The 19,051-nt window shown below is 45.1% G+C and overlaps 1 protein-coding gene across 4 annotated transcripts; it reads right to left on the bottom strand.

The window, feature by feature from the left end:
* Positions 1-2,307: 2,307 nt before the first annotated feature.
* Positions 2,308-15,265, bottom strand: LOC308663563 (E3 ubiquitin-protein ligase TRIM15-like). 4 transcript variants are annotated; one of them, XM_081320087.1, is made up of 9 exons: positions 14,199-15,265; positions 10,172-10,285; positions 9,455-9,685; positions 8,783-8,899; positions 7,837-7,869; positions 7,581-7,603; positions 6,794-6,909; positions 4,864-4,920; positions 2,308-3,742 (listed from the first exon to the last, which is right to left on the bottom strand). In XM_081320087.1, exons 1-9 carry the CDS (start codon positions 15,114-15,116, stop codon positions 3,159-3,161), a joined length of 2,193 nt encoding a protein of 730 aa, XP_081176213.1. In that variant the 5' UTR covers positions 15,117-15,265; the 3' UTR covers positions 2,308-3,158. The 4 variants fall into 4 exon arrangements, with proteins under 4 accessions (XP_081176213.1, XP_081176214.1, XP_081176215.1 ...); XM_081320088.1 differs by having other exon boundaries at positions 10,172-10,267; positions 14,199-15,264; XM_081320089.1 differs by lacking the exon at positions 8,783-8,899 and having other exon boundaries at positions 14,199-15,264.
* Between the last annotated feature and the right edge of the window lie 3,786 nt (positions 15,266-19,051).

Here is a 19,051-nt window from a genome sequence, read left to right on the forward strand (position 1 = left end):
CTGGGAGATGTAGGCACACAGCCAGCTGCATAGCCTTGGGCTGGTCACCCTCCCTCAGCCCTAGGAAGAAGATAAGGGCAAACCACTTGTGAAAACTTGCCAAGAAAATTGCAGAGACTTACTCAGGCAGTTGCCAGGAGCCAAGGCTGCCTCAAAAGCACAAAATATGTTACTGTTCATTATTGATATTTAGAATGCAGGAAAGGGACCTTGGAGCTCTTCTAGTCCAACCCCCTGCTCAGGCAGGAAACCTTATACCATTTCAGTCAAATGGCTGTCCAAACTCTTCTTGAAAGCCTCCAGTGATGGAGCACCCACCACTTCTGAAGGCCAGTAATTCCACTGATTGTTCTCACTGACAGGAAATTTCTCCTAAGTTCTAGGTTGGATCTTTCCCTGACAAGTATCCGTTGCTTCTTGTTCTACCTTCAGGTGCTTTGGAGAATATATTGACTCCCTCTTCTTTATGGCAGCCCCTGAGATATTGGAACACGGCTATCATGTCCTCCCTCATCCTTCTCTTCATTAGACTAGACATACCCAATTCCTGCAACCATTCATGTTTTAGCCTCCAGTCCCCTGATCATCTTTGTCACTCTTCTCTGCACTTTCTAGTATCTCAACATCTTATATAATTTTTCAGTTTTATTGACATTTTGTTTTCATATCTTGTTATGCACATTTCCCTTTTTTAAGATAATTATTTTTTATTTGCAGAGTGTATTTGGTAAATCAACTCATCTCCCAATTTTTTTTACGAATCTATAGGCCAATATTCCCAATACAACCAGCAGGGGGCACTGGAACTCCAGGATCTTGGACTTACAGTACTTCGCAGTAGCGAGTTTTAATAGGCATCAGAGTTTGGGTTCACCCTGCAAACCAATAATTAGCTCATCTCCATCTGATGTCTATCTACTTTTCTATCTTAGTTGGAGAGAAAGAGAGAAAAGGTCTCTGTAAATAAAATTCACAGAGAAAGTCTTTAGGTGTCAAAAACAACTCGATGGTACATAATCAAGAAAATTTCCTGGAAATGAGAAATTCAGCAGCACATCCAATAGTAGACTGATTAAATTTTTAAGATCACAAAGATTCCAGCAATGATGTTTCTAACCTCAGAAATATTCAAAATGTCTTCATCGCTCTCAGCATGGATGGGTTTGTGTTGGTTTATTGTGGTGGTATGTTTTTTTGATCCCCCTTAATGAAATATGTTGAGACTATAGCTAACAGAATAACAGAATGGGAAGGAATGATAACTACAGTTAAATGGCAATATCTCTGAAACACCCATTAATATTGCCATCGGTATTTTTTTACTTTGGCTCCCCTGGTAGAAACAGCACTAGCCAGACTGAGCTCAGCAAGCAGAAAGCAAGTCATTTGTTGACATTTTTCTTCCACTCCCAAGCAAAAATCTGATTCCTGGTCCATTCCATAATATGTATCTGAGATGGCATCAGCGTATTTCAGTCTCATGACTGCATGAGCAAGAAATAAAACAAACGACTCGCAGGCCTGAAGTGAGAAAAGCCGTATCTCATAAATATCAGCCAAAAGGCCCATGGCTTAATGCAGTTTGCCAACTAATGCTTTACAGGTAACCTGGACTCCAATTCCCATCCTCCACTACCATGGAAGAATGGAGTCCATTCTAACACATCCAGATGTACAAGGCTGGGGAAGCCTGCTTCAACTGACAGACTACAGCTAAGTTTCATGCCTTGTTTAGATTCCCCTGTTTTCTTCACAATTAAAAGGGAGACTGACTCTCGTCTCAAATTCAACTCAGCTTTTTATCTAATACTCTAATTTCCTTGGCAAACATATCGAGATAGCTTGCCACTGAACGTTTGAATTTTCTTTTCACTTCCCAGTTTAGCCAGATCACTTCCTGGTGATTCTTCCACCCCAAATCATGCTTGGCTTTTTCTGAGATCGACTAGGTCAGCTGGGAGTTGTAATCCACTCTCAAAAGTGAGGAAATATAGTTGATATGCACCAGGGTCTTTTCAACTTTTAAAGTTCCATTTCACTGAAGCAGAAGCCACTGCAGTCAACCCAAATCATTGCCTGGTGTTAGGCGGAACTAAGCTAAGCATAGGATTGAAAGAGAGTGTTATTAAAATTGGGCCTTTATTTTCTCAAAATTATGATTTTTAAAACCCACAGCTTTATTTTGGGTACTTGCTCCTTCTTACAGAAACATGCTGCGCTCAACGAGCAGACATGGCAAAATTTTACAAAAAATGTGGATACAGAAAAGGAGAGGCTACAAAAAACAGAATATGAAATATACCAAAGAACATACTAACAGTCTTTATTATGATTTGTATATTCGGTAGGCATCAACCCTAACCCCAGGGTTCCTTTTACATATCTTTCAGACATTACATTTCATCTTTAAAATCAGAGCATCCAGATTATCATTAGGACACAAACATCTGTCCATCGCATCTCCAGGATCAGACTGAAGACAGGGAAGATTATTATCAAGTTTCAGAGAATGGCAGCAATGGAGAAGACAAGGACCTATAGTGTAGAGGAAGGACGGTCCAGTCAAAACTGCCATAGATGCCAAGACTCAGTGCTTTAATTTAGGATCTCTGACCCAGGGATGGCCAAATTTATGTAGGGCACTCAAAAACATTTTTCATCACAAAGGACAAGAGTTAAAGCCTTTTCTTTCAAAGGAAAACATGCTGCTAGATATTGCAGCCGAAACACATGCACTCATTTTTAAAGTAAAATCATGAAAATGCAAAATGTGAACTGACTGAAGAGGAGCTAAAAAAAAATGCAAAATTTAATAGCTAATTTTTATTTTTCAAAATGAAAAAGTTCGAGCCTAGTGCTAGAAAGGGATCATCTTGATCCCTTGGTAAAAGAGGATGTCCTAAAAGGGATATTATGCCAGAAAGGCCAAGCCAGTCTACTTTTTTTCAATTCTTCCATCATTCCCCAGGGCAACAGTCTTAAGGCCTTGGTGCGCAAGGAGAGCCGTTCTGCTTCCGTATCGCATTCTGCAGTACACAAGGCAGAGATAAAACAAACAATCTTTCCAATTTCATTAAATCAAAATGGCTCAACGCCCTGCTCTGATCTGGCAGGTTTAGAGATCTGTAATTTTTCTCCGGATATATGGATACTAACCATTATGGACTCATTATATCCATTTCGTGGACTCCAACTGGGTATTTTACACCCATACGCCTCAGAAACACAGTCTGGGCTGGAAAACCTACTACCCACAGCAAAGGATGGGCACGTGTCCCATTAAAAGAAGCTGGCGGGAACGTGAAGATGGGGTCCTCGGTGTCTGCATCAGTAAAAGTCACACATTCCCCCACGTAGTCCAAGGACACTCGGATTCTTTGGGGGTGTTTGCTCAGGGACAAGGCCGTAACAGGGGACGTGAGGGCCCAATGTTGGCCCTTCCACAGCCCCACAGCCCAGATCCCTTCCTCTGGGCTGAAGTCCATCATCCCCTTCTTCTTGGAAGGATCTCGGGTGACTCCCACTGCCCAGAATTCCCCATCGCCCACTTCCAATTCCCAAAAGTATCTCCCAGAGGTGAACCCATCACAGCCCAGAACCAGAGCCCTGGAATCCAATCTTTGGGGAGTGTCAGGGACATAATGTAAGGCAGGTAGCCTGTGCTGAGATTCTCCGTCTCCTGCATTTCTTTGGTCCAGGGGCAGAAGAGCACTTGAGAAATCCGGGTCAAAAGTTGAAATTCCTGTGAGCAGAAAGAAGCAACCTTTGTCAGCGCCTTGCTTTCCTTCCAGTACTGATGCTTGCTTCTGGCTCAGTTATCACTACATCTCTCTTGTTATCATTTGTAGCTATTCCTGGCAACTTCCCCAAAATTCACGTAGACTGCAACTCTACCTTAGACTGGGATTCCCCAGAAATCACATCAGCATGTAATCAGCAGGTTACCTGCATAAATCCCCCCAGGTGGTTCAAAAATATGAATAAATAAATAAAAACAAGTAAAACTATTATCTACTGAGCCACAGAACCCTTGCATCTCGAGTTAAGATGGTTTGAGGGTTGTGAGAGCTCTCTGCCAAGATCGTAAGAGAGCCATCAGATGCAATTAGATGGATCAATAGGTTAAAGCAGGGGTCTTCAAACTTGGCCCTTTTATGACTTGTGGACTTCAACTCCCAGAATTCCTCAGCCAGGCATGCTGGCTGAGGAATTCTGGGAGTTGAAGTCCACAAGTCATAAAAGGGCCAAGTTTGAAGACCCCTGGGTTAAAGCAAAGGACAAGGACCTTCAAGTCCAGTTCAAAGGGTTTGTTATGCCCAAGAGCCATACAATTAAAGAACAGCTACCTCACAGATCAAGGAAATAAAATCTCCAAAAAGTACTTTTCATTCACATATCTGCCTTATGTCTCAGATATGCAATCTTGCAGTTTTTTTTTAATTGTCTCATTCACACAGTTAAGAGAAAGAGGGGGGGAATCAAGGGGCCAATCTGCTGATGACTAAAAAGTAAAAAAAAAAGTTCTACACAATACTTTAAAAGAATTCAGAGTTTGTTTTTTTTATAATCTCCAGCTTCGGACTGTTTCTAATCCTTGGATTTACAGTTTTGATTTTCTTTCCTTAATAAAGTTGCAATCATTAGCCCTTTTTGGCAAAATACTCTACAAAATAATTGTGAATGCAAAATGAATAACTTGCTAAGAGTTTGCATTAGGTTATACACAGTACTGGAATAAAAGCAAGCCATGCTCCCACTCTGCGTTAGCAATATATCCTCAGTAGCTGAAGCAGCTTTCAGTGGAAACAAAGTAAAAACACAGAAAACACTTACAAATCCAACAGATGTTTCCCCAAAACTCACCTTTATCATTCAGTGATCTCACAGTTTCTGTTCTCTCGATGGCATATGTCACATTATCTAGAGAAAGCAGGTATTTATTGAAATTTAGCTCCTCAAATGTAGAGAAAAATGAGTTTACTGATTAACCAGTAAAACCAGAGGGACATGGTGGTGTAGTGGCTTAATGGTGCTGGAACTGCCAGATAGAAATGGTCCCCCCCCCTTTCTCTTAACGGTTCAAGCCCACCTCTGTGAGACAGACTGAGCTCCCCTCACTCAATCCCTAGTTCCTGCCCACCTAGCAGGTCGAAAGCATGCAATACTGCAAGTAGATAAATAGGACTTCAATGGGAAAAACCTAGCCACCTCACTGGGAAAAACCTAACTGCGTTCATGTATCCTGAAAGTGGAAGCCAGCTGCCAGCCCTGTCCCAGTTTGGGCATTTAGAAAGAAACAGCCTTGACTCCATTCGTAGCACAGCGTAAGTAAAGCCAGATCTGAATATTACCGCATAAACCCAGTGATTTTCCCTTCTCCCAGGCCCCCTTGGTCATTTTGTAAAATGTCCAACGATATTCAAAAGTAGGTGTTTGGCACCTTTTTGACAGGCGTTTGCATTCCGTTCTCATGCCTGTGTCCTTGGATCTTTCACCTGCTGTCACATTCTGGATCCTGTCATTCCCCCTTCCCTACATATCCCCATTCACCATTCCCCCTTTTTATGGCAGGATGCCATCAAAGTGAAGCAAGGCTGAGGAGGTACGACGGCAGATCTGACACTGACATGGGACCAGGCTTCCTGGCGGAGCCCATGAGAGCCAGCAACCCGAGTGCAACTAGTTAATTAGTATAAAGCCAAGTTTCCCTCTCCCTCACCCATAATGCACCAAGAATAGATGTGCAAGCACCAAACAGAATGAACTAGCAATCTAGGCTGTCAGGACTGCATTGTGTACCTAGCGTGTGTAGATTTGCCTGACACTATATGCCATACACTAAATAAATATTTGGTTTGCCTCCATCAATGTATGGTCAATCTGTTTAGTACGGCATTATTTTATCTTCCAAAGAAAGTATACTTGACACAGCTTGCTTTTAGCAGAGTAGATCTGATAACTTGATTCCCTCACTCCAGCTGTCCATTGAATGGCTTCTAATAACTGAATTTTATATTCCCTCCATATTTATTTTCTCAGCACTTTCAGCGCAGAGAACCATTTGATGTTATTCTTTTCCTACAGCAGCTTCTGCCTGCAACATATTCTGACTTAATCCTTCAACTCAATGCTTCCATTGGCCATGTCATTTTAATATATTGTATGTATATATTAGCCTACTTATATATTATCCTATTTTCCCTTGCCCTCATTGCTTATCACATAATTTTAGAAGTAAAACAGGGTCTCCTCCCATCTAAGCTGCCACTCAACACATTAAGTCAAGATTTTTAAAGACCAGCCTATTTATAAATAAATAGCACACAAAATGTCTTAGGGTGAGTATAGTCTTTAAAAATTAGCCAGACCCAAAGTATCCTGGGTTAGCAATTAGAGATTAAAAGGTAAAGGTTCCCCCGCACATGCATGCTAGTCGTTTCCGACTCTAGGGGCCGGTGCTCATCTCTGTTTCAAAGCCGAAGAGCCAGCGCTTGTCCGAGGATATCTCCGTGTTCATGTGGCCAGCATGACTAGACACCAAAGGCGCACGGAACGCTGTTACCTTCCCACCGTAGTGGTCCCTATTTTTCTACTTGCATTTTTACGTGCTTTCGAACTGCTAGGTTGGCAGAAGCTGGGACGAGTAACAGGCGCTCACTCTGTTAACGTGGCATTCAGGATTCGACCCGCCAAACTGCCGACCATCTGATCGACAAGCTCAGCGTCCTAACCCACTCAGCCACCACGTCCCTTCTAATTAGAGACTACTGATCATTTAATCACTTTTGCATACCTTGAAATCTATTCATAGTTTTCTTCAGAACCACCCCTTTTCGTGACAACAGCTCCAGTCGCTCTCCCAGCTTGAATGTCGCCTCCTCAGCTGACGGGAACTGTTCTGCGGTGCATCTGAATTTTTTAAAAGAGCACATTTATACAACTTATGAAAAAGTTCAATTTGTCACGTTCTGCATTTTTTCTTTGTGTATTTCTTAAGAACTACACTGAGAAGAACATACTAGCCTAATATCCTAATCCAAGGAATGAAGCATTAATGCGTACCCGATTCTAGCATCTCACGTTTTATATATTTGGCCTTTCTTGCTCCAGAAATGCTAACTCCTACTTCAAGCATGCAAGCTGACATAATTGCTTCGGATGGCAGATTTTTGAGTGTTGGCAAATGACACCAGTAATAGAAACTACTGGGCATTTTCTGCAAAACTCCAACATCTGTTTTGACAATATGCACCCTGGAGAATTAATAATACATTACGCTCCGTAAATTAGCATTTAGCGTGGCAGCTCCACTATTCTAAAAATAATTCTTCTGGCTTTGTCAGTTACCATTTTTCTCTTCTTATGGCAGCTAAGCACTTGTACCCGCTTTCCCTGCAAGATTACAGCTAGTCCCACTAATGTGACCACCCCACCCCCGCTCTGAAAGCACCTCGATCGCCCCAATTTTGGCAGAGAATATAAGAGCCCCGAGCGTGTCCTTCCTTTGTCTACAAACCCAAGGATGGCGCTTTAGAATGGAAAACCCCGTGGAAAAAGGAAAGGAGGAGAATCGTACGTACCTGGCCATGTTTTTTTTAATGTCCTAGAAGACAAAAAGAGAAAAAAGAGAAAAAAAAGGCACTAAGCATCGCAATGCTCTACCCCTGCAGTCTATCGCTGGCTAATGGGGAGCATGCCTCAGCACCCTTGTCTCGGGCTGCAGAGGACTCCGTGAGCGCTGTCCAAGCCATGACAGGTGGAAGCTTTGTTCTAGCCTCTGGTGCTTACAAGGCAGGGGGAAGTAGCCTGCCCCCCCAGTCACCCTCAGGCTCTTACCTGTGATCCCTGAGGTGGAACATCGGATGTTTGCTTCAAGACAAGAGGTGGGGGATGCTCCGGTTACACACGGGAGCCTTCGGGCCACGTTGCTCTCCCTGGTGCTGTAACTGGTTCTCTGAGGAGAAGGGCTGCCCTAATTCTTTCAGCAGCCTTCTCCTCCCCGAACTGTCCGCCCGCCCTTTCTGCCAGTGAGCAGGCTGGCTTTGCGCCCCCTCCGAGGCCTGCCCACCAGCTACACCTTGCTTTACCACCCACATGACCTCTAAGTGGGCTGTCTGGTAGGCACACCTAATGGAAGAGGAGGGCACGGCTTGTTTCAGCCCAACCGAGGCAACTGTGCCTTGCTTTGACAAGGCCAGGCCCAGAAGGAAGGACCCCAAAGGGCCCCCGCCCCGCAATGCCCCATCCCAGGATCACGGTGCCTCTTCACCATCACCCGTTGTGCCTCAGAGAGATTCTCTGCACGTCACAGGTTACCTAAAAATCTTGTCCTTGTTGCTTGTGATCAGAAAGCTGGTTGCAAAAATAATTAAAAAACAAAACAAAACGAAAAAAAAGGATTCTGTGCCAAGAGATCAAGTGCGCAGGAGGTGCTGCTCGATTTTTAAAATAAACCAGCCTCACATCCTTGGAATAGCTACATATGATGTTCGCCACGGAGTGGACCACAGGAAGACCCTAAGGAGATCCCAGAAAATGCAGGCTTTTTTGCAGGCACACATACGGCACAACACCCTCTTGTTCTTCTCCACACAAGAAACCCCACTTGTTCTCTCTACACCCAAAGTTACTTCCCCCCGCCCCTTGTCTCTTTGAAGGCATGCACTCATCCATCGGCCAAATGGTTAGGAGCAACATCGAATCCCATCCCGTCACTGCAGTGGCTGCAGCCCGAGAACCCAAACACCCTTGAGAGAACCCATATTAACAGGACAGTACGTACTAGAGGTCTGCATGGCAGCCATACCCGATGGGTCCCGACATGAACCTGAAGGAATGGGGTCATCCAGGCCAGCTTCTCAACAGCCTTCAGGTCAGGCTGAGGGACCTGGAAGTACATCTGCCAACAGCAGAATGCTATGATGTCATAGCATTCTGCAATGGGAGGAGCTCCAGAGCTCCAACTCTTCCTTGTAAAAGTCCAAGGGCACCATTCCACGAGAGCACAGACCAGACTAGCAAGGTCCCCCTTCGTCTTCCCATGAAAGGTCAACACTCTGCAAGGGTGGAAAATACTCCCACCCACAGCACTGAATTCATCTGGCTTCATCACAGCCACATCAACCAGAAAGGCCAATGCCAGCACCTGTGCAGAGTAGGAAAGGAAGGGGGTACACTTTCCAGAGAAGCCCCCATTACCTGTCTATGGCCTGTCCCCCACTGTCGCCAATATGTAGATTTTTTTTCCCCCATGAGGAATAAACAGTTGAATCCTTGTGCTGGTTCCAACAGGGATCACATCCAAGTTCATGTTTGACCAACTGTATCTAAAGGGCCAGGAATTCACAAACCTCACATCCAAAACCTTGGGGAGCCCAATGCCAGGGCCTCTGACTCATTGCTAAGCTCACCTCCAAGCCAGAAAGAAGAGACCTTTGAGATCGCAAAGTCTCACCTGCAAAAACTCACTCGCCGGCTGCCTGCACTTCACCTCCATCTCAGTGATGACATCACCAAGACGAGAAAGTTCCTCTGAGATTTGGGTCATCATGCCGTCTTTCTGCTTCTCTATGTCTTTATCTAGCTCTTCCAGCTGGCTCAGCAGGCGTTCCTCTTGCTTTTTCAGGAACTGATGTAGCTGTTCAAATTCAGTGACAATGTCCTTCCTTTCAGTTTGAACCTTTTCCTGTAAAGGGGTAGGATGAGAAAGGAGTGAACCCATCCCAAGGAGGAACATAACCGGAAGATCATTACAGGGGCAGAATGCAAAACTGATGTGTGTTAGGCAGCATTCTGGGAATCGTGGGATCACCATTTGCAGCTTTCCTAGCCAGCTTCCAACAAGGAAGATTAACGGGGGATTAGAGGGATTCACTTAATGACCATGTGCTTCACTTAACAACTGCAGTGATTCATTCAACAACCAGGTCATAAAAATCGGGCACAACTCACTTAACAACAGCTTGCTTAGCAAGGAAATTCTGGTCCCAACTGAGGACTTCTTGTAGGTGTTGCATAAGAGACAGTGCAGACACAGAAGAAATGGCCATAGAACACTTTGAAAAAAGGGAGAGTCAAAACAGACAAGGAGAATTTTTTGAGAAGTGAGGGGGAGAGGAATTCAGAAAAATCAAGCCCTGCTTCTCTGCTTGTGATGTGTAATGGCACCTACCGTGTATTCTTGGATTTTCTTTTCGCCTATCAGCTTCTGACTCCACAGATCATTCTTTTCCTGCTTCAGGGATTCTAATTGTGCCTGAACCCGCTCCTGAATAAATAAAAATGGCTTGAGATAGGGGGGAGAAAATTAGAGGCAGTAGGATCTTGGAAATTACAGCAAAGGCAGCCTGCGTTCACCTAATATGCTAATCTTTGGCTAAGTACATTACCTTGCTTGGCTAGTTCACACAACAAACTAACCCGTAAATGAACCAAACTGCACTGCATACAAACTAGATTAACCTTTCTCAACTGGGCTCCCTGAGAAGTTGCTAGGGGTTCAACAAGAGGTTGCAACTGACTTTTGCAAGCCACACAATGCTAGCTGTAGATATTTATTGTATTTATATGTCAAATTTAAAAACTGCCCATCTCCCTCATTGAGTGACTCTGGGTAACATGTATATAATAATTTGTATTCAGGGAAACCTGAGACCTAAACGTTATTTCAAGGGTCCTTCAGAATAAAAAGGTTGAGGAATACTATAGTGGATAATTGCAATATAGGTTAGAATGTTGTTGGGCCAATATTTCTGATTCACGACAAACAGTGTCATAATGCCTGTTCAAAAGAGATATGTATACAAAGTAGAATTATGATGTCTTCCCAATGCTACTGGCAATCCAGTTTGAATGTTCTTGGGGTTTTTTTTTAGGCTTCATAACTGGTGACAGCCATAAAGCTAAGTCCTGCTTCTTAAACAAAATTCAAGAGTCTTGGGCACTGATTCTATCTGTACCTAACCCCACAGTCCCACAGATTACCAAAGTCATAAAGGTAAAGGTAAAGGTTCCCCCGCACATGCGTGCTAGTCATTTCCAACTCTAGGGGCCGGTGCTCATCTCCGTTTCAAACCGAAGAGCCAGCGCTTGTCCAAGGACGTCTCCGTGGTCATGTGGCCGGCATGACTAGACGCCAAAGGCGCACGGAACGCTGTTACCTTCCCACCGTAGTGGTCCCTATTTTTCTACTTGCATTTTTACGTGCTTTCGAACTGCTAGGTTGGCAGAAGCTGGGATGAGTAACAGGCGCTCACTCTGTTACGGGGCACTCGGGATTCAACCCGCCAAACTGCCGACCTTCTGATCGACAAGCTCAGTGTCCTAACCCACTGAGCCACCGCATCATAGCTTAAGTGTTAAACTTAACTGCAGTTGAGCAAATTAGTTAATTTCCTTTTTCCCAAGCATAGCTATATATGAATGATCAAGTAACTCTTGTTATTCTTTGCCAGCATCAGGGCTTCCATGCCCAGAGTTTCTTTAGGTAAAGGTAAAGGTTCCCCCGCACATGCGTGCTAGTCATTTCCAACTCTAGGGGCTGGTGCTCATCTCCGTTTCAAAGCCGAAAAGCCAGCGCTTGTCCAAGGACGTCTCCGTGGTCGTGGCCGGCATGACTAGACGCCAAAGGCGCACGGAACGCTGTTACCTTCCCACCGTAGTGGTCCCTATTTTTCTACTTGCATTTTTACGTGCTTTCGAACTGCTAGGTTGGCAGAAGCTGGGACGAGTAACAGGCGCTCACTGTTACGCGGCACTCGGGATTCGACCCGCCAAACTGCCGACCTTCTGATCGACAAGCTCAGTGTCCTAACCCACTGAGCCACCGCATCATACAATAAACAAAATCTTGATATTGGACACCAGAGATCACAATGCTTCATTCAGCTGCTGATTTTATTTCATTACAGCTAAAAATAGAGAAGGCCCTAGTGCAAATAATCTTTTAGAGCAGGGGGGTGTCAAACTGCCGGCCCGCGGGCCAGATGGGTCATGCCGAAACTGTGCCCAGCCCAGCTCCAGCAATGGGGAAAAAGTCACGATATGCCGCGACATGTCATGTGGCGAGTTTGACACCCCTGTTTTAGAGCCTAATGTTGGTGACAGTTGAATTTTCAAATGCTTGAATGGATTTGTGAAGCAAAAATAGTTTTTTGAGGGGTTTTTTTTAACCTTTCAAAACCTAGTGTACAGTTCTGGGTTCCTCTGACAGTCTTTCAGCTAGGTACTAGGCTCTAATGCTACTTAGCCTTTTCATGATCAGATAGTCAATCAGATGCTAACCTGTAAGAACACATAGTGCAGCAAGCATAAATAAATAAAATAAAGCAAGAATTTCTCTTCTGAACCTGGTCTTGTCAAAGAAACATAGGATAAATAATAATAATAATAATAATAATAATAATAATCATAATCATAATCATAATCATAATCATAATCATAATCATAAAAAATAATAATAATCTGAAATGTTTACTTGGCCCAAAAGGTAGATCCTTTGATGAACATAATAAACAAGCAGGTCAAAAAAAAGATAAATAGCAATACAAGTAGTCATCAACTTACAACCATTCATTCAGTGACTGTTTAAAGTTATAATGGCACTGAAAAATGTGACTCATGACCATTTTCCAGACTTACTGTTGCAGCACCTCCATGGTCATGTGATCAACATTCAGATGTTGGCAACAAGCTCATATTTAGGATGGTTGCAGTGTCCCAGTCACCTTTTGCAACCTTTTGACAAACAAAGTCAATGGGAAAGCCAGATTCGTTTAACAACCATACTAAATTAACAACTGCAGTGATTCATTTAACAACTGTGCTAAGAAAGGTTATAAAATGGGGCAAAACTCACTTAACTACCGTCTTACTTAGCAACAGAAACTTTGGGCTCAATTGTGGTTATAATTTGAGGACTACTTATAGTGTCATGTCTCCCAGATCATTTCACAAACATGTGTTTGGCACTTCTGAGATTGCTGGGTACCCTTACTAATAACCCTGTTGTCAACACAGCAGATAGCTCAGTCAAGTTAACACTTAAATGACCATATTATCAATTTACAATTCATTCAAACCCTGGTCACTTCATATTTGGATTACTGCAATGTGCTTTAGATGTGAATGCCCTTAAAGAGCATCCAGAAACTTCAGCTGGTTCAAAACACAGTGGTCTGAACAGTAATGGGGCGTTCTTGTCAGTACTGCTAGTGAGCTGCATTACCTGGCAGTTGGCTTTTGAACACTATTCAAGGTGCTGGTTCTCACTTGTGTGGCATAGGACCAAGTTTCCTGAGGGATCATTCTTCTCCTATTGTTTCTGGCTGGCTGGTAACTTTGAGTTGTGCATTACCTGGTACCTTCTATTAAATGTTGTCATTTTATGGCACCTAGGAAAGGTGAATTTACTATCATGGTCAATAACTATTTTAGATAGCTTCTCCTAAAGATACAAATGGAACAGCCTGGGATTCTAAAAAGCCCTTAAAACCTGGCTTTGGTCCTAGGCTTGGGGTTGATATATAGGGGTAATGCTGTTTTCATAGTTGTTTTTAGTCTAGGTCAGGGGTGTCAAACTCAATTTCATTGAGGGCCGCATCAGCATTGCGGTTGCCCTCAAGGGGCTGGGTGGGTGTGGCCTGGGTGGGCATGGCCTAATGGGTGGGCGTGGCTAAAGTTCATATGGCCTACTGGGTGGGCATGGCCAGCTCTATATCGTTCGCATCAAGGGTGCCTATGGGGGCCTGGGCAGGAGTGGGACAGATCTGAGGGTCTCTGGCAGGAGGAGGGTCTCTGGGCCAGGGCCGAGGCAGTGGGGGCCGTTCCCTCACTCTTTCCAGGATGGCTTCGCGGGCCACATGAAACCACTTCGCGGGCTGGATCTGGCCCCCAGGCCTTTGTGTTTGACATGTCTGGTCTAGGTTGTCTCGTTTCATTTTATTTTTAACCGTTTTTAATTTATCATTAGGTTTGTAAGCTGCCGAGTCCACTCGAATGGTGGCTCTATTTTAAATCATCCTCATCTTCTTTTGGGAAAACATATTGTAAACTGGAAACCACCATTCCAACAGACACTGCTGCTTCTATTTGGCATGCTCGATATGTAATTTTTCACAGCACCCAAAAAGAACAAATTATTTTTTTTAAAAAACGAAGAGAGGGTGGTTTAGACGGAGGGCCCCCTGGCTCGCCCTTACCCTGTAATCCCGGGCTGCCCTCTCGACGTGGAAGATGGTGTGAGCGCGGTGCTCCTGGGATCGGTCGCAGCGCGCGCAGATCGGCGTTTGGTCTTCCTCGCAGAAGAACTGCAGCACGTCCTGGTGGATCTCGCACAGCCTCTCTCCGCTCCCATCTCCCGCCCCTCCGAGGGCGACGGGCGCCCTTTTCCCTGTTGGAGAGGCAACGGGGAGAGGGGCCGGGGGCGGCGTGGACGGGGCGGCCGGGGACGTCGGGGTCGGCGAGGGAGCAGGGAGCAGCGGGGGGGTCGGCGGCGTTGGGGCCCGAGGTGGCGGGGTGGCGGGCGTTGCAACGACGGGCGCCGGCGGTACGATGGTCGGGGGAGTCACCACCGGCGACGGCGCTGCGGGTGCTACTCCTGCGCTCGGCGGGGCGACTACCGTGGCTACGGCCGCCGCCGCCGCCGCGGCTCCGGGCAAAGAGTCGAGCCTCTGCCGCTTGGGCCTCTCCACCACCAGGTTGGCCAGCAGCGGCGGCGGCTTGATGGGCCGGAGGTTCCTCTTGCGGGCGCTGGCGCCGCACTCCAGGCAGGAGATGTTGATCTTCGGCTCGCCCAGGCGCTGCCCGATGCAGCCGGTGCAGAAGTTGTGCCCGCAAGGCAGGCACACCGGATCCGGGCAGTAGACGCGGCACAAGGAGCACCAGGTCTCGCTGGGGTAGCGCGGGCCGGCGGGGATCTCGGCGGGCGTCGTGCCGGGCGGGGGCGAGTCGGGCGGCGAAGGAGGAGAGAGCAGACAAGGCGGGCCGGGCTGCAGCAGCGGCGGGGGGAGCGGGCCGCCGACCGACAAACCCGGGTGCTGCGCGCCTCGCAGGCGGCTCCGCAGGAGCCTCTGCTGCAAGAGCTGCTCCGCCGTCATCCCGCCCAGGCCTCCGCTCATGGTGCCGGCCGACCAGCGCACGATGCGCTCCGCTGGCGAAGACGGCGCGAGGCCCTTCCGGCGGGAGCCCCCGATTGGCCGCTCTGCCTCGCGGAAGAGGCGCGGCTGACGCGACGTCGAGGTCGACGACGGGAGACGTTAGGGCGGTAACGCTTCGCGCGCCGGAAAGGGAGAGCAAGAGGACAGGAAGTTCCCTCTTGCTGGAATTTCATTTCCTGTTACTTTCAAGTCGCGCCGGCTGGAGCTACCGGAAATTGCGTTTCCACCCCCCCCCAAACTAACGAGGCGATTGTCCGCTTATTTGAATCGCAAACGAATTAGTTTCAATAAAGGGGAACATTTGGAGCTCAGAGTTGTTTTTTATTAAAGAGTTTTACAGTACATTTTATTTTTACCACAACAAAACAAAACCCCTCCCAACCCCCTCCCCTCTTCCCAACCCTTCCCAACACCTCCCTCCCTCCCCCTCCTCCCTCCCCGACTTCCCAGAGCTAAATACAAGGTATAAAAAGAAACAATCATAATCTACCGTATGCAAACAATAGACTATTAAATCTATCGCACTTTAACTCTTATAAAATAACTACAAACAATATAAATATCACATCAGCACTTATTCAAATGCTAAATGAAACTTTTTAGTCCCATATTTATTCTGGATGTAGTCAATCCATTTTTTCCACTCCACAATATATCTCTGTTGCGAATGGTCTTTCAAATACGCTGAAATCTTTGCCATTTCCACCAGGTTGGAAACTTAAAGTCCATTCTTCTATAGTCGGCAGTTCTTATAAAAGAGAACTTTTATAAAATGTTTTATAGGTGGCATTTAGATCCTAAAAAACTAGCAAGTATGTATCCGAACTGCCAGTCTAAATGTTGGAGGTGTGGTGGTGAAGATGCAATGTATTTTCATATATGGTGGACCTGTAAAAAGGTTAAAGCATTTTGGATTAAAATTTGGTGGAATATGCAGAAGATATTTAAGAAAAGGTTAAAGTTTTGTCCGCAATTGTTTTTACTGGGCATTACTACTGACACTACTGTTGTGGACACTAAGTTGATGTTGAATTTAATTACGGCAGCAAGACTTTTAGTAGGGCAATATTGAGCTCAGAGTTGAAATGAGGGATTCTTGGTGTTTTCTCGGCTTGCAAACGTTTCATTATCCAAACTTGGGTAACGTCATTGCTGCTAGTAGGGAGTGGTGGTTGTTCTCACTTTGTAACCCAGTGGCTTGCCCTGTCATAGTTTACTTTAGTGTTGTAGGAAGTCAGCACACACCCCCACGCCTGCCCCCAGAGAAGGAAGTATTTTGGGGGATATTTAAAAAAAAGGCAGTGAAGGGATTTTATTATGCTTAAGGTTGATGTTAGTAATATTGATATTAGTAGCGATACTTTGTAATCATCTTTATGTGCAAGCAGTTTTGTAGGTGCTTTATATTGGGAAATTAGTTATATAAAAGCAAATGTTTCGTGGTTTAGGTACAGGTGATTGCTTATATATGAAGAGAACGTGGGTTGTTGTGTATGAGTCATCATCTAGGACAGGGGTGTCAAACTCAATTTCATTGAGGGCCGCATCAGCATTGCGGTTGTCCTCAGGGGGCCGGGTGGGTATGGCCAGGGTGGGCGTGGCCTACTGGGTGGGCATGGCTAGAGTGCGTATGGCCTACTGGGTGGGCGTGGCCAGCTCTACATCGTTGGCATCAAGGGTGCCTATGGGGGCCTGGGCAGGAGTGGGACAGATCTGAGGGTCTCTGGCAGAAGGAGGGTCTCTGGGCCAGGGCCAAGGCAGTGGGGGCCGTTCCCTCACTCTTTCCAGGATGGCTTCGCGGGCCACGTGAAACCACTTCGTGGGCCGGATCTGGCCCCTGGGCCTTGTGTTTGACATGTCTGATCTAGGAATTATTTTTCTGTACCTTTTGGTTCCTAGTACCAAGACCAGATGTCTTTGTTCTGAAAGGGTATAAAAGGTGGAAGACATCTTTCCTGGTTGTTGCCTTCATATCTCTACCAGCCACGAAGAGAGATCTGGCCACCCAACTCTATTTGGATCAAAATAAAAGTTGTTTGCTTGCTGAAACCTCGGCTAGGGAGTTTCTTTTGGCTTTTTTAAATTCCTGAGTAATGCTGGGGCAATTGTGAGGCTAAGTGTAAAACCTTACATGAGAATACTATATTTCCCAATGGAATAATAGAAAATCTTAGGCAGAAACAGCCTGGAGGTCTTCCCCAAGCAGAAACTCAGCAGGCCAGCTCTGTAGAAATGCAAATTTAATAATTCTGTTCAGAAAGGGGCCAGGAAAGTTTGAGCTGATGTTAGAAAAACAGACTCCCAAGGACATAATAGAATTAACCCACCACCATTAGAACACCTGACAGTTAGAACAATTAACCAGTGGAACAACCTGCCTCCAGAAGTGGTGAATGCTCCAACACTGGAAGTTTTTAAGAAGAGACTGGAGAGCCATTTGTCTGAAATGGTATAGGGCAAAGGTCTGCAAACCGCGGCTCTGGAGCCACATGCGGCTCTTTCAGCCATCTCCTGCGGCTCCCAGTCCTCTGCCATGTGCAGTCAAAAAAAAAGTGGGACTAAAAAAGTTCAACCAATCAATTCAAATATGCAGGGTAAGTGCATATCTCGCCTTGGCTCCACTCTTCAGTCAAACCCTGTTCTGCACATGTGCGCATGTACGCACATGTGCACACATTTTTTGCGGCTCCCAGTTTTTCCTTTTGTGAGGGAACCAGTTCCGAGTAGCTCTTTCACTGTTTCAGGTTGCTGACCCCTGGTATAGGGTTTCCTGCTTGAGCAGGGGGTTGGACTAGATGACCTCCAAGGTCCCTTCCAACTTATTACTATTATTTATTATTATTATTATTATTATTATTATTATTATTATTATTATTATTATTATTATTATTATTATTATTATTATTATTATTGAATACCAAAAGCTCAGGTCAAAGTTCATTGTACAGGAACAGAAAGAACCTCAAATACAAAGCCACAGGAACAGGTACAATGCCAAACACAAAAGCCCAAGAAGGTATAAAAACCCACCATTTCCAGCTTCATTTTGTCAGCTTTCTAAGAATTGCATGATGTTGCTGCTGTTCTTCAATAAACTGAACCTTCTTTCCTAAGCAGCCTCCATTTTATTTATTCCCAGCTTGGACTGGACCTGAATATTTTTCTTTCAAAGTGCATTGTGCAGCATTAGAGTGCTGGCTACTTATGGTTATGTTGTATCACTAAACTTGTACATTCTAAACTTCTAGCAACCCAAAATCGAGATTTACTACCCTTGACATTTATGGTCTGTTTCACATATCCTGCTGTAAGGGTCAACAGCTACCCGAAAAACTTGAGGTTCCAAGAGGGCAAATCAGGAGACTCATGCAGATGCCTCCAAGAGAAACAGAACTTTATTTGGCCAAGTGAAGTTGCTGGGTGGAAAACTCTGAAACACTGGCAGCTGCATTCAGAAGTGCCACACACTGGTCAGTTAGGCATTTCTTTATATAGGCAGGCAATAACCAATCATAAGGACACACGTCAGTACGCATAATATCAGCCAATCACATTTCATTCCTTTCCCATTCTTCCTTATCTCTGGGTCTGTGTATGTATTCTTCCTGCCTTCACAAAATGGTGTCCCTAATGCAAGCACAGTTTACAGAAGCAAAATGGCAGTAATTAGGCCAACAAGAATACCCTTTTGTACAATCCCTATACTGCTAAGCAAAAATATGGTCTAATTTGTGATTTGTGTCCTAATATTTGTAAACTTAGGGTTATAGGTTAAAATACAAACACAATTCTCTGTTATTTTATAAACCATGAAGCAAATGAAAGAACAGCATTACTGTGATGGAACATAAATGTAATTAAGCTAGATATGTAGTATTGAACTTAGCTCAACTTTT

Source organism: Vipera berus (genome assembly GCF_964194415.1).
Source record: "Vipera berus genome assembly, chromosome: 2".
NCBI classification, from domain to species: domain Eukaryota; kingdom Metazoa; phylum Chordata; class Lepidosauria; order Squamata; family Viperidae; genus Vipera; species Vipera berus.